Source organism: Leptidea sinapis, chromosome 23 (assembly GCF_905404315.1).
Source record: "Leptidea sinapis chromosome 23, ilLepSina1.1, whole genome shotgun sequence".
NCBI lineage: Eukaryota > Metazoa > Arthropoda > Insecta > Lepidoptera > Pieridae > Leptidea > Leptidea sinapis.
The window spans coordinates 5,099,756-5,115,904 of record NC_066287.1 but is presented as its reverse complement, the minus strand read 5'-3'; the positions used below and the strand labels follow the sequence as shown (position 1 = coordinate 5,115,904).

At 34.8% G+C, this 16,149-nt stretch overlaps 1 protein-coding gene across 1 annotated transcript; it reads left to right on the top strand.

The window, feature by feature from the left end:
• The first annotated feature begins 5,674 nt into the window (after positions 1-5,674).
• LOC126971407 (uncharacterized) lies at positions 5,675-14,203 on the top strand. The gene is made up of 7 exons (XM_050817719.1): positions 5,675-5,873; positions 7,077-7,187; positions 7,684-7,996; positions 9,063-9,252; positions 9,770-9,921; positions 10,940-11,126; positions 13,291-14,203. The coding sequence occupies exons 1-7, from the start codon at positions 5,756-5,758 to the stop codon at positions 13,498-13,500; spliced, it is 1,281 nt and encodes a 426-aa protein (XP_050673676.1). The 5' UTR covers positions 5,675-5,755; the 3' UTR covers positions 13,501-14,203.
• Positions 14,204-16,149: the final 1,946 nt, after the last annotated feature.

Here is a 16,149-nt window from a genome sequence, read left to right as displayed (position 1 = left end):
ATTCTTGGATGTTCTAGATTATTCGATAAATTTCTAGATCATTCTAGAATTTTCTAAATCATTTTTATTCAATCAGAATCTAAACGTAGATTTTAGAACTCTTTATATAATTCTAGAATTTTCCAGATCATTCTAGACATTTCTGGATCATTCTAGAATTTTCTAGAACATTCTCATTCGATTAGAATCTAAATGTAGATTTTAGAACTTCCCAGATCATTTTAGAATTTTCTAGAACATTCTTATTTAATCAGAATCTAAACGTAGATTTTTAGAACTCCCTACATCATTCCAGAATTTCCCAGATCATTCTAAACATTTCTGGACCATTCTAGAATTTTCTAGAACATTCTCATTCGATCAGAATCTAAACGTCGATTTTAGAACTTCCCATATCATTTTAGAACTTCCCAGATCATTTTGGAATTTTCTAGATCATTCTAGAATTTTCTAGATCATTCTAGAACATTTTCGATCGATCAGAACATTGGTATACATATTAAAGCTTTCTAGAACATTCCAGAAATTTCCTGAACAATCCAGACCATTTTAGATCAATAATAGTCACATTTTCAAAGTTAACATCTTTCAACCCCCGTATCTTTTACAACCTTATAATTATCGACTTGCAACCACCATAGTGCACAATGGGAACCTTGTACCTATTGCCACATACAAACACTTTTGGTCTGCGATGCGTAGTTTTGGCTGCAAGGTGAAATATAGGGACACACACCTCCAATTTTATATATATAATAATAATAGATTTTCAAAGTTAACATCTTTCAACCCCCGTATCTTTTACACCCTTATAATTATCGACTTGCAACCACCATAGTGCACAATGGGAACCTTGTACCTATTGCCACATACAAACACTTTTGGTCTGCGATGCGTAGTTTTGGCTGCAAGGTGAAATATAGGGACATACACCTCCAATTTTATATATAAAATAGATAAATCATTGTATTTGTTCACGAAGCATCCTTACACAAACAATGAATTCAAGCTCTAAAGGTTGACACATCCAATATACGATAATTTATGTTAGAAAAACATGCAAAAATGTATTAGTTGCAGTACTGATATATTTAATCAATTTATCATTTGAACAAGGACAATTCCCCTCAACTCTTAAGACATCTATTATAAAACCACTTCACAAAAAAGGTACTCATACGGAACTTATTAATTATAGACCAATAACTCTTATATCCATTCTATCAAAAGTTTTTGAGAAAATAATGTATAAACGATTAACCGACTTTTTTACGAAATTCAACGTCATTACAGAGGAACAATACGCATTTCAACAAAATAAATCTACCACAATGGCCGCATATACATTAGTTAAAAATCTGATGACAAAAATAGATCAAAAAATTAGAGTAACAGCAGTATTCTTTGATATGACCCAAGCTTTTGACTGTGTCGAATTCGAAATTCTCATAAACAAATGTAATTTATATGGGCTTAGAGGTATCACTTTAAAATGGCTAGAAAGTTATATTAAAAATAGGCAACAGTGTGTCCAGATTGAAAAGATTGACGGAAGATCAAATATAGTACGATATGAATCAAATTGGAATCAAACTAAAGCCGGGGTACCTCAGGGCAGTGTACTTGGACCATTATTATTTCTACTATATATCAACGACCTACCAAATATTACAGAAAACAAGTGTGTGCTATATGCTGACGACATTACAATAATTATCCCTGACACAAACTCAAAAACACCATACGACTCGGTCATAAGTGATGAAATCATGAATGATGATGATTTCATCACTTATGACCATGATTTTTCCTTCTACATATCATAAATCTATAAGACAATAATAAATGAGATTGGCTAGTTTCCTCATGTTTACACCAGGCCGATACTAATCCAATTTATTTTATCGGTGTCCTTTAAATGTCATAGAATAGGAATGCCGTTACTGGATTCGTTTGCCAAAAACGGATAATAATGTCAGGTGTCCTTTGGATAAGCAAAATCAGATGGTAACAACAATAGCCTTGCCTTTTAGCCGATTGCGTTGAAAGTTTACAAGAAGGAAGGTTACAGGCATAGTCAAAGTCAAACTCTGTTTATTATTATATTTTTTTTAGAAAGTATTATAATGAAACATAATGACATTCTGGCAACTTTGATAAACTAACGTTAAACGACTCACTGATATCAATTCTACGACTTTTGAAATTTTATCTATCTGTAGTTTTATAACTCAAAAATAGCTTGAACGATCATGAAGATAATTTTTGTGGAGCAAGATCACGCGATTCCTTGAAGCATATGCCGTCTAATATCATGATGAAAGTCAAAGTCAAAAAATCTTTATTCACTGTAAAACTTTATAAGTTATTTAGTGCAAGTCAGGATGAAGTACAAAAGTTACAATAGCATTCGAATGAGTATAACAATATTCATTAACAAAATTTAGAACATTAATTCCAACTATCTTTATCATTCAAATAATCTTTCACATTATAATAGGCCTTAGATGTTAATTTATTTTTTACGATGCATTTTTTTTTTAATAGGTAACATTTTAATTTCATTTGGGAGTTTATTACAAAATATAACACAATCCACTTTAAAAGATTTAGCAATTTTACGGAGCCTAGTAGATGGAATTGCGAGTTTATGTTTGTTTCGAGTATTGACACTATGAACATCACTATTCTTTTTAAATTGGCTAATATTTTTATGGGCGTATAGGAGGTTCTCGTATATGTACTGGCAGTGTACTGTCATAATATTTATTTCACTAAACTTTTCTCTCAATGAATCCCTTGAACGCATTTTATAGACTGCTCGAATTGCTCTTTTCTGCAGCACAAATATGTTTTCAATATCTGCAGCCCTACCCCACAATATAATTCCGTAAGACATGACACTATGAAAGTAGCTGAAATATACAAGTCTAGCCGTTTCAACATCTGTCAGCTGCCTAATTTTTTTTATCGCAAATACTGCAGAGCTAAGTCGATTACATAAGTTTTTTATGTGAGCACCCCATTGTAGATTAAAGTCTAATGTAATGCCTAGGAATGTTGTCGTTTCTATTACATCAAGTTTGTACAATTATTAATTTTTATTTTGAAATTCTCCGCACCTTCACAAAATTTCGAGGATAATATCTCCGTCTTTCCTAGCGTGTAGAATTTCATGATTTGCTGTGTATTAAGTGGTAAAAACATAAAAAAGCTTTTTTAAAGAAAAAGTATAAAAAGTTTGTACTCTTTTAAGAACCAGCCGAGGCTCAATATTCATAAGATAAATACAACATGAATACAAAACATAAACCCCCTTATTCATAATAGTCTGCTAACTTAAAGCATTGCTAATTCTCACTCTGTCTTCTTCTATTGACCTAAGTCAGAATGAGAAAAAACACTCCTACGGCTATTTTAAGTTAGCGGACCATTATGAATAAGGGGGAAAATATTTAAATAAAGGTAAATGATTTAATATCTATATATTTATTGTTTCTAGTATATAATAGACAAAACTGTATGAGAGAAACGAACAGATATTTTGACAGATCATTTTTTTGGATTTTTTTATGGTGAGCGGACCCATGTCGTATCGTACGGGAAACACCGCACAAGGAAGCTTGTTCCACATTTGTTCATTCCACAACTCACTTGTACTTGGAAGAAAGTTCCTTGAAAACCGCGCTGTGGAGGAACGCCACACATCCTGATGGCGGGGATGACATCCTTATTTGTGGCGTGTCGTGCGAAGGTGGAATTCGGCGGGAAGAATCAAGTCAAACAGCTCTTCGGAACACTGTTTGCTACACTTATTTGTGTTTTTTGTACCTCAATTTTATCTATAATTATTTAATGGACCTGAAAACACTCTTATACACACACACATAGGCGAACTGATAAGAAACTCCCAGCCCATCTTTTAAATCATATAACAACTTAGCCTACTTAATATTATAAATAACTAGCTGACCCAGCAAACGTTTTATTGCCGATATTAAAATCGCGATACAAAAGTAACTGTTGATCGTAGATGCGTGAAAATTTGAAGTTGTATGTATTTTTTTAATGCTGACTCATAATCAAACAAATTTAAAAAAAAAATGTCAAAATGATAAAAATAAATATTTAGCGTGGTCCACCCTTAACATTTAGGGGGATGAAAAATAGATGTTGTCCGATTCTCAGACCTACCCAATATGCACTCAAAATTTCATGAGAACCGGTCAAGTCGTTTCGAAGGAGTTTAACTACAAACACCGCGACAATACAGTTTTATATATTAGACTAGAGAGATAGATTATGAAAACACTCTTATACACACACATAGGCGAACTGATAAGAAACTCCCAGCCAATCTTTTAAATCATATAACAACTTAGCCAACTAAATGTTATAAATTATACAATTTTAGGTAGCCTGCGCAGAACCAGACAAAAACCATGCATCATTCTCTATATAATCTACTTTACTATAGTAAGTGTCTTGTTAAAGAAGCTTTTATATATTTATTGAATTTGTGCCCAGTGAGTCCTAGTAAACTGTCGGGTATTTTACTGTATATATTTAACTATATATATATATATATATATATATACATTAACAATGTATATAATACATTTTATTCATATTTTTTTTATGTAAATAAGGAACGAGACGAGCAGGGCGTTCAGCTGATGGTAATTGATACGGCCTGCCCATTACAATGTAGTGGCGCCCAGGATTCTTGAAAAACCCCAAAAATTAGAGCGCGACTACAACTGCGCTCGGCACCTTGAGACATAAGATGCTAAGTCACATTTGCCCAGTAATTTCACTAGCTACGGCGCCTTTCAGACCGAAACACAGTAATGCTAACACATTACTGCTTCACGGCAGAAATAGGTACCGTTGTGGTACCCATAATCTAGCCGGCATCCTGTGCGAAGGAGCCTCCCACTGGTAAAATATTTTTGTATTGTAAGGGAAGGATGTATATCAAATTGATATGATATGATGATGATGATATATAATATATTATAAATTGCTCTAATATCCCTCTTTTGGGACACAAAAATATTTTGAATATCCGCAGCATTTATCTACTATAACAATAAATAATATCTAGTACCCACTAGTAGTGCCTATGTTATAAAGTTTACGATACTGTCATAAAATAAAATATCCGGACGACCGAGCCTTGCTCGGATTTTTAAGAATGTTCAAAACTTGAACAAAAATAAATGTTTTAATAATATTCGAACCGGGGTCTTCTGCTTTCCGTATCACCCAAAGTCATAAAATAAAATATCCGGACATCTGAGCTGTTATAGTGTTGTATATAGTTGCAAAATTTACCTCTGTATTCAAATGTTAACAATAACAAACTAATGTTAAGAGCTACAAAGCTGTTTCTTATTAAAACCCGGATAAAACTACATTTCTTAAAATTAAAACCTAGCTAGATTGATTTATCGCCCCTGTATATTAAATTTAATGAAAATGGTTGGAGCCGTTTCCGAAATTCAGGCTATATATATACATACAAGAATTGCTCGTGTAAAGATAGAGTTTTCAATTTTTGGTATATAACTAACAGTGTAATATTCTATGCAACTATTTTATTCTCCTTCTATCTATTTTGATTATTAAGACAGTTAAATGACAGTACGTTATTTTAAAAATAATACTAATATGCATTTACTGTGTTGAAATACAAAATTATGAAGTAAATAGTAAATACCAATACGTAATAGCACGCGGGTCCCCTTTTATAATGTTGTTGTTCAAATTATTGAGTGTTGTGTGTCTGCTGGCGATGAGCTCCCGGTGCCTCGACGAAGATTATGAGGAGTTGGAGTACGATGATGGAGTGGATTTCGATAACTACCAAGGTAATTATCTGATTGTCAGTCATGGAAGGGTTAGCTTTCTTTAATGCGCTACCGTAACATGTTAACCTTCAAAAAAAGCTTGGAAGACTGTTCCACTAACAATGAAGTTAGTGGGCGGGGGGTACTTTCGGGTGTATCGTGAGCTGTTTTAGGATAAAAGTTACTCTACAAGATAAAAGTAACACTATAATATACGTGTGAGACTTATTTTCAGGTCTCTTAATTAATGTGTTTGTATACTCGAAACCGATTTGTAAATATTCTCATTAGGAAGAGTGATTTTCGTACTTCAAGATTGGTGACATAATAAACAAATATATGAGGAGAGAGCGAAATTCTTAAATGTGAAAAACACATGAATGGTGGTATTTAAGGTTTAATCAATTACACATCAAGTGTAGGTCTACTTTATATGATAATTATACCTGTGGTGGCGATGACAATTCACGGTTTTTAATAACACGGTTTTAATGAAAAAAATGTTTTTATGGAAAAAGGAGGGCAAACGAGCGTACGGGTCACCTGGTGTTAAGTGATTACCGCCACCCACATTCTCCTGCAACACCAGAGGAATCACAGGAGCGCTGCCAGCCTTTAAGGAAGGTTTATGCGCTTGATTTAAATTACGAAGAAAAAGTGGTAGACATACTATTTAGAAATATATACAAATAGAAAACTGTAGAATATGATATAAAATTATTCATTAAAAGCCATTACGCTTGTGTTACTTATTTCGTACATTGTATAAAACAAAGTCGCTTTCTCTGTCCCTATATTCCTATGTATGCTTAATTTTTTTGAAACTACGCAACGGATTTTAGGTTTAGGTATAGTTTTGATTGATTTAGATATTAGGTTTGTCCTCGTTTGTCCTCCTTTGCCATAAAAAAATCATTAGATCTGGGCTACCTGGACATTGGCATCATGTTGTGAAATGCTTATCAGGTTATCCAGTACCCTGCAGATAACTATGATATCGGCTACCACGTCCATCCTTTAATTTAAATATCGCTCCTCTGCTAGACAGCACTATTTTTACATTGTGAAACGCAAATGATGTCTTTATTCGATACAAAAGTAGCAAGTAGCCTATACGTAACTTTACTTGGACAATGTGAAACAGCCCCTAAAATATTATTGTTACGGACCTACTTTTATGAAAAGGAACAGGCTGAATGTTCTCATATAAAACTATATTTACAGACGACACTGAGACTAACATTAAGGGCAAGCTGGACACCCGCGTGCGAAGAGACCCTCCTGCTGGTAGACTGTTGAAGACACTCAACCCAGAGGAAATACGAGAAGTTAGAGGTAACTATGTCCATTAATTATAACTAGTGGGCTCTACTTAGTCGTGTAATAATTTATTTAATACTAGTAGTTGCGCGTTGCATTCGCAACTAAAGGTTTTATTTCAATAAAATGTTTAAGTAGGAAAAACAGAGAGAGTTGTCATACTGAAACATGCAGGGCAAGCCTGTCAGCCATTAGGTTGGCATAGCGACATCCCATTCTGCACGGACGCCCTTAAGGAAAGGGAAGATATTAGTAGGATTTCAAAGCTTTTCTGAATATCGAAATTTGAAATATTATTAAGATTTTATGGAATAGCACCAGGACTGACGAGTCGCCTAATAGTAAGTAATCACTACTGTCTAGATCCCTGAAATACTAGAAGAATAATTATTGAAATACGTCGAAGAAAGATAATTTTTTAGTCCCGGCGGGGATTCTTTCCTTCATTCCTTGAATTCACTATATCGATAGACACAATATAGTTACAGACACAAAGATTTCTTTTTTCCAGAAGTGCTAAAACAACTTCTACAGGAGAATATTTATAACGAAACACACACCGTCAGCAATGGAAGCCAGTCTTTAGAATTCTCGTCGACAAGTGATCCAGGCTACGAGACGTACCTGACGATTGCGGCCGAGTCGGCTGAGATATTGCTCGGAGCGACCACCCCGCAGTCCACAGACAACGTCTCTCTAGCCAGGCCTTCGAGATCCACAGCACTTACAGTTCTGAGGCAGGCTAGCTCGCAGAACCCTACTCTAAGTGACGTTCTATTAAATACAACTGGAGTGAATAAATCAACGACCGCGTTCTCACCCAAGTAAGTACATCTAGAGATCTAGCTTCATACTTTGAAAGATGTTAGTAGGGTTCAAGTGGATTCGTTCAGAACCAGTCTAGCGTCATCATCTAAAGGGTATCTAAAGAAGCCGTCGCTGAGGGTCTCAGGACGACGACTCTAGCATAGTCAATACAGTTACTGACGTCATACTCAAAAATCTTCAGCTACATTGTTAAATTTTTGGTAACTTGTCAATGAGCCCCAATTTTATTTTATCTTATTTATATCGTTTATTTATCGAAATTGTGAGTCGTCTAATAATAATCGATAGCTGCTAACAATATCGCTTTCTACTAAGATCAGTGGTAGCAGTACCTATTCGGAAAGCTGCACGTTTTACAAGATTCTCAACAATTGTTGAACATGATGACTTTGAAAATCCCACTTTATGTTCTATTTTTTTTGTGGGATTTTCTATAAAAGCGTAATTTTTTAAAGTATTATTTATTGTATAATATTACCGACGATGTACGTCGTAAATGACATCAAAAAGATATGATTTGAAAAATGCTGTTAGCAAAGACCAGATATGAGGTGATTCCGGTAGAATAATCCAAGAAGTCACTCAGCAGTAGATTCTGTCGCGAAACGTGCAAGGTCGTGAAGTGGAAGTACCTACCCATGGAAATTTATGGATGGTTATTATTAGCTTCATTACAGGTTTGGGGGAGAAACTGACAAAGAATACAACAAGAGTCTGCAAAATCCAAAGGGATATGTCTTGAAAGTCCCAAAACAGTTTCCAAATCTAACATCGGTGATTACGACTATAAGATGATTTAGATCTTTGTCTTTCCACAAAACACCCTTTTGTTGAGCCTTTTTGCGGATTTGAGGATTTAATAACTGTGACACCAGGGAATTATGAAGGAATATGCTGATAGCTAAATTAATATGTAGTACACGATAACAACGACTATTACACAAGTGGCATGGTTCTCCAGAAGCGAATGAATTCACACAAGTGTTCCAAAGTGTACACAATTAATAAAGAAGTCTTTAATGTGGATCAACCGTAGTGACAACACCGTGTGAAATGTTCCAGATACCCGCTGAACGTGCCGGCGCTGCTGGACCTGATCGCGTACCTGGCGGCTGACTACGAGACCAACCTGACCAGGAAGCTCAACGAGACCCTGGCCAACATGACGCTGCCGACGTGCGCCATACATACCACGCCCACCCCCACCACTTCGGAGTACGACGCTAACGCCACCGGCTCCGTCATAGCTAAGGTTAGGCCCATATAGGCATATAAAGGAATTTGTTTTCTCAAAATTGATGCTTTTGCGCTCTTTTTAATAAATGCAGTGACATTTTGGCCGGCTATACATAGATCTGCGAGGTGCGTCATTGCTGTTGGTTAGATGATCACTCCTGGCCGGAACGCTTCTTTGCTTTGGCTAATCATCATGTTAATGTGTACTCTGTACATTCTGTATTCTGTTCGTTCCGTCTGTCATCATCTGTAAGCTGGCCAATTACAGTTATATGTAAGAGCAAGTGCTTTTGTAAAGCGTCTAAATTAAACTTAGTATATAGCTCTGCATAATTCGTTAGTGGCTTATGTGAAAAAAGTGTGATCGTCTTTATTGATTTGTTTGATTATTGTATATAGTTGTTTTGGCTTTTCGTATATTCTGAATATATAGAATAAATAGATAGTCAAAAAAGATACAGTAATAAAACAACATGACATTATGAGAAGTAGAGAAAATTAAACTTGAATGAGTATGAACTTGTATCTAACAGTGCTTCGTGTGCGGTCTGGAGGACGAGGGCATTCCGCGGGACGCGCAGTGTGCCGACGCCTTCGCCGGGGACTTCATCCCGCTCGTGCCGGTCGACCCCACGGCACGTGCACAGATCTCCCGATACCGAAAGTATTGCAAGTACATGAACATGTTAGTGTTGCACACTAACCTATTGCTTACCTTAAATACTCACTTACGAGATATCCTTCACCGCTCGTACCTGCAGTTACAAGTGAGCTGAAGAATGGTATACCGTATAGGGGCTCCTGCTTCCAATACAATACATACATCGAATTACGTAACAGTGGCTTGTGCTCCGCATAAAATATCATAACGTTATAAACCTTTGCAAGGGGTAACACAGGGGTTTATTCTAGGACCTATCCACTTCCTTATTTACTTACATAAATAATCTAGATAACCTTAAAGAAAACCCATTGTACGTATTGTTAGCAGATTCAGACACTTCACTCATATTCAAAGTGAAAAGAAACCAAGTTATAACGAAGTTAACAATGTTCTATCAAACATCGTGTACTGATTTAACGTCATAACCTGATTTAGTTCTGCGGCATACAGCATACATTACACAATTAACTGACATAGATATGGCGCTACTAGTTAACTTTAGTTTTTTTCATAGTATTATATCCTATGGTAAATTATTAGGGAGCAATGCTGCCGATATCAATACCATATTTGTTACCTTTTCTCTTAAAAAAAGCTCATCTACAATGAGGTTCTACAAGAGTGGCGAGAGTACTCCTTTTGGCTAGCTAGTTGTCACCAAATACTCTTGTGCTATTTCTGACTGTAAATTGTATCGCTCTGTATCAGAGCTGATAGTTCTTGTATACAACCGTGTTCATTACATCATTTATCAATATGTGACGGGCAACGTTGACAAGTTATGGCTGGTCTTTCATTTGATCTCTAGTTTTCATCTACTTGTAATCGCCAGTCCACCCAAGGGTGTAAGTGATTATTAAAGTATTCATAACCTAATATTTTTAAGTCCTACATTTCGACATAATAAATTTCTTGGCAATTTTATCAGTTGCTCGTGGAGGCAATCAACGAAAGAATTAAAAGTCATTGAGTCTTACAACTGTAAGGGTATATTGAAACATTATAAAAGGTTACAACGTTGACCGTCGGCTGTCCTCAGCAAGGGGCACCTGGTGAACGAGTCGCAGCCGCGGTCGTTCTTCGGGCGCTGGACGGGAGGATGTTCAGTCCGCTGGATCGACCTGAGCGGGGTGTACACCCAACGCTCCTGCCGCAGCCGGTACGGTGCCAGCGTGGGTCGACATTTTGGCAGCAAGCGAATGGCCAAGCTCGAGATGTCTCTCTTGGTAAGATAATCACTTACAACCAGATTGTGATTCTCCATGTTGTACGTTGAATGTTAGTTGAATACTGAACTGTGGAAGAAACCTCTAATACAGGATATGATAATATAGGTATTTGTATCGTGTAGTGAGATAGTGGAGTTGGGCGGAATAAACGTACAACTAAAAATCATTCCGCGTTGCTTGGTCAGGTTGATATGGCGTGGGTATCGGGAACCTTCCTATAGTTAAGAAATCAGTGTATTTGTTGGATGCGATTACTTATTATGACAATTAACGACCATCATGTTCACGAAGCTTACACAAACAATGAATTCCAGATCTAAAGGTCGATGCATCCAATGTAGGAAAGTTTATTCTGTATTAGTTTTTATGAAATACTTTATATTATTTCAACATGATCCATATATTGGATGCAGAACCTTACAAACTTATTTATTTTGTATATTACAGCCATTGTAAAATACTCTATTTGATTGAAAAGTGTAGCGGTTGAGTTTCTTATTATGTTCTTCTCATAAGCTCTACTTTTTCCGAACTATATGGTAGATACAGTAATTTAAATGAAATATTTATAGTGACGATTCAAAAACTATTTAATTTAAGCTAAATTGAATAAAGTTTATTTGACTTAGACTTTTACTTTGACTTCAACAAACATCTATGTGTGATAATTATACCCAGTAGTTTATCTGCATGTTTGGAACACAGGTCAAGCACTTGGAACAACACATACACACATCGATGTCCTACGTTCAGCCAAGCCAAGCCAAACCAACAAGCCAAAATCATTATTGTATCAAGAATAAGTATGAAAGAATTGTTACATGAAGGACTGCTATCTCTGCGTCACCCTCTGGATAATAAATTTCAAATTTGACATGGCTGATACTGGCTGTGGAGCTAGAGTACATAAATCATATTATTGAAATGAATGCTTGGGTATGAATTGCAAAAAAGATTTGAATGTCAAATAATTCAAGTGTAAATATTATATCAATCTACACTATATAATATGCAAATCTGTAGCTTCTTTTTGTAATTTGTTTTTAACCGACTTCAAAAACGAGGAGGTTATCAATTCGGTCGGTATTTTTTTTATGTATGTACACCGATTACTCTGAGATTTATGATCCGATTTACGTTATTTATGATGATTTAGTTCGATGCAGAATAGATGCCATTTGATCCCATAAATTTTTTACATAGTTTGGCCCAGTAGTTTATGACCATTTTTTATGAAAATTTTTGTTTACCTCGATTATATAAATGTTTTTTGTGTACGGCTTTTGTAAGAGTTTTCATTCAGATTGATTATATATTATAATTATAAACTAACACTAAAAAGTAAAAAATAAAAAAAAACTCCTTTTATAAAATCCGACTTCAAAAATACTTTTTAGTATCAAATAACTAAATTTTTGAAGTCGGTTTTTTTAAACGGAATTTTTTTTGTTTGCAAAATTCTGTGATAAATAACCGTTTCATGACTAGCACTAATTCTAATATTTTTTGTAATTTTTGTCTGTCTGTATGTTCTTTTATAACTCAAGAACGGCTTGCTTTGTAAGTCTGTTGACATTTATTTATTAAGTTGTGAATTTAGCAAAAAACACGTTTTCTAGTATCTGAATTTGTATTACTGGATTTTATGCATGTTTTAGTCATCACGTCAATTAATAAATTTGTTTATTTTTTTTAAATCTACGAAGAGTATTGTTGATATTGATATACAATCTAAAGCAAATTGGTCAACTTTTTTGTAATTTGGTTGAGTTCTCGTGATACATTTCGTCATGCACTCTATAAAATATCATTGCTTGCGGTGGCGTCGTGCTGCGGGTCGGCCTCTCTAAAATATGGTCGAAATATTTGTAATTACTTAATAATATCTTGAGGCTTTTCAAATGATTTTCTACTTTTGATATTTTTAACTTCCTCATGAAGTCCAACCGTTTGGCTTTTATTGTGTATTTGCATGTATAGATTAATGTATTACAATAATTTCTATAAAACTTTGCTATAAATATTGATTTTCAAGAGCGACAATAACTTACTTGACACTTTTACTAAATATCATAAAAACTCAACTTTGTCAGAAGCATAGGTTTGACTATCATAAGTGTATTTTATACCTAATTGAATGAACTAATTTTGATTTTGGCAGAGTGTGGACAACGGCTGCATCATCAGTCCCATGGCGACCCTGGTGCCTCTCTCCCGCGGTGTGTCTCTCTACGCGCGCTTCCATGCCTGCGTCTGTACCGGGAACTGGTGCAACCGGATGACCAGGCACGCGCCTAACTTGCCGCTCATCTGGTTCATATTCCTCGCCTCAATATTCTGGCTGCGACATAAATTCTTACCTGTTTCTTAATTATGCTTTATTAAAATCAACTTTCTACATTTCCTTAGACATCAGCACCATTTCATTCTATTATTAACTTCATGTGTCAGATAAACCTTTGTAGTCACTATAGGATCTGTAGTTGTATATTTTTGGTTACAAGTACCAGTTTTAGGTTACAAAAATACCTTATTGTAATAATTCCATAAGTTGTGTGCAGAATTCCATAATTATACAAATGTTGTGATTTTTATTGAATGTAAATTCCGCTAGGTTTCATTTTTAATCAATTCTCAGATTAATTAAAGAGTACTAAAAGAAGAAAATATCTGAAAATTTAATATAGGTTTTTAATAATTCTAAGTGACGATGTTTGAATGAATAAAATCATGAGGTGATAACAAAAAACAAAAGCAGATTGAAACAAATATTGTTACACTCTGGCCTGGCGCATTAGGTTTATAACCTCAACATACTACATACAGTGCTTACTGAAACATACCTACTTAATTCAGTTCTGAAAGGCGGGTAGTATGATAATGTAATATATTTAGATTAGCGTTGTTCCTTTTCTTATTCTTTGTATACTTACAATACATTTCAAATCATCTGAACCACATAAAGTAACGTTATACAAATTGTTATTATTGTGGCTGTTAACTGTTGTTATATAAAATTAAGGTAAGTGGGGACTATGATAATCTAGTCTGTTTACGAATATACCTAATATGTTAATATGGGTTTAATTTGTTGTTTTATTCATTTTCTTTTAGATAATAGGTCCACGCGAAACGTTCGTATGATAAGATTTTCAAGAAGTTTTCGTTTTAGCTTTGTACTTCTTGACATTCTAGACATTCCCAATATTAGTACATTTTCAGAAAGTTTATTATAAAATCTAACGCCATTGCTGATAAATGGTCGGTTGATTTAATTTAGTCTGGTATGTATATTCCTATGGTAGGTATAAATTATACCTTTCACATGTTTCAAACAGAATTTATATAAGCAGCATTACCCCAAAATAATATACCATATGACTTAATGCTGTGAAAGTATCTAGAATATAACAATTAAAATCTTGCAGTTGCAATGTCTGTTACCGAACTGTTAGTGTCCATTTCTTTTTATAGAACACAGTTTATTTAGATATAACTATTATATACTCTGTAACTGATCAATGACAGAATTTTTATTGATCTAAAAATATGACCAAGTTAAAGACTTTCATTAGTTTAGTTTCTATAGCAAACGGAGGCATTGACTTTAGACATGTATTGCAACTTCATAATATTTAATATAAACTACTAGTTATATTATATTTATCACCTACACGCTACAACTGCAGGCCGTTCGTTGGCGTGCGACCTGCAGTATATAATATACCTATATTGGGCCTGATAGTTATCTCAACAATTCGGAGGGTTGCCAAATACAAAAACATGTTTTTGTCTCAAAATGCCTGCCGCGTTATCTCCCGAACTACGGACAAGCAAAACTTTAACTATAACATAAATTTCTTCTAATAGGCTCTATGCGGAAGCTGCGCCCCACAAAGCCTTCGAGACGCCCGCCTGGCCGGCGCCCGACATTTTCCAACCAGAAAACGACATAAAACCCAACAAGCAAAATTCATTTCTATTCTCTAGCTATAACATTGATATTTCTTTGAAAACAGTTTTCTCCAGTATCGACTTTTCACAGCAGCCTTTAAACATTGAAATCTCAATGGTACTCCAAAGCCTTAAAGTCGTTAATCAGTTGTACAGTGGATGTTATTTTCCTCGACACATCTCAGTCTGGGTGGCGCCGCGCTCAAGATTAATGACAAGCAATTTTCGTGCTTTTTATAAGTAGATAGATTTGTTTTTCGAGTGAATTTGTAGTCGCAGACAAAATATATTATGTATGAAAGCTATTTACTGAAATATAGCATTGTGTTCGCGGAGAAAAGTTCGGTTATGGCGAAGGGCAACAAAAGGATGAGGTTGCAGGTTTTCATAAGAAAATTGTCGGAAGATGTCTTCATTTATTTATCATAATGTTTTGTGTGTAGATATTTACTCACGTAAGTGGGTGTTTCCTTACACTTTACAGCTATAGATATTACATTATTAGCTTTACAGATATAGGTACGCGAATCACAGATCGTGCATTTTATTAATTTTTATGTAATCTTGAGAAAATCAGATCGAGATAGAACTTTAATAAATCTTTTAATTTTTACGTTGCAATTAAATTAATATTTTATATATTCGCTCGAGTAATTCTTGTACATGATTCATTTATATCTTCTTCTTATATATAAAATTCTCGTGTCACAATGTTCGTTCCCGTACTCCTCCGAAACGGCTTGACCGACTTCTCATGAAATTTTGGAAGCATATTGAGTAGAGCTGAGAATCGGCCAACATCTATTTTTCATACCCCTAAGTAATGAGGGTTGTTCACCCTTTTTTTTTTTTTTAATTTTTGGACGAAATTTTTTGTTTTTATTTTTTTATGATGTGGCATTAAAAAATACATACAACTTCAAATTTTCACCGATCTACGATCAACAGTTACTTTTGTATCGCGATTTTAATATCGGCAATACAACGTTTGCTGGGTCAGCTAGTAATATGTATAAATTACGTGACACGTTGTTTGTCCGCGATGGACTCCTAAACTAATGAACGG

Excerpts from the sequence above, each read along its gene's own strand:
- LOC126971407 (XM_050817719.1), top strand. The coding sequence starts at position 5,756 with ATGTTGTTGTTCAAATTATTGAGTGTTGTGTGTCTGCTGGCGATGAGC. Across the intron at positions 9,253-9,769 it reads CCGGCTCCGTCATAGCTAAG|TGCTTCGTGTGCGGTCTGGA; the intron begins GTTAGGCCCATA and ends TGTATCTAACAG. Across the intron at positions 9,922-10,939 it reads TATTGCAAGTACATGAACAT|CAAGGGGCACCTGGTGAACG; the intron begins GTTAGTGTTGCA and ends GGCTGTCCTCAG.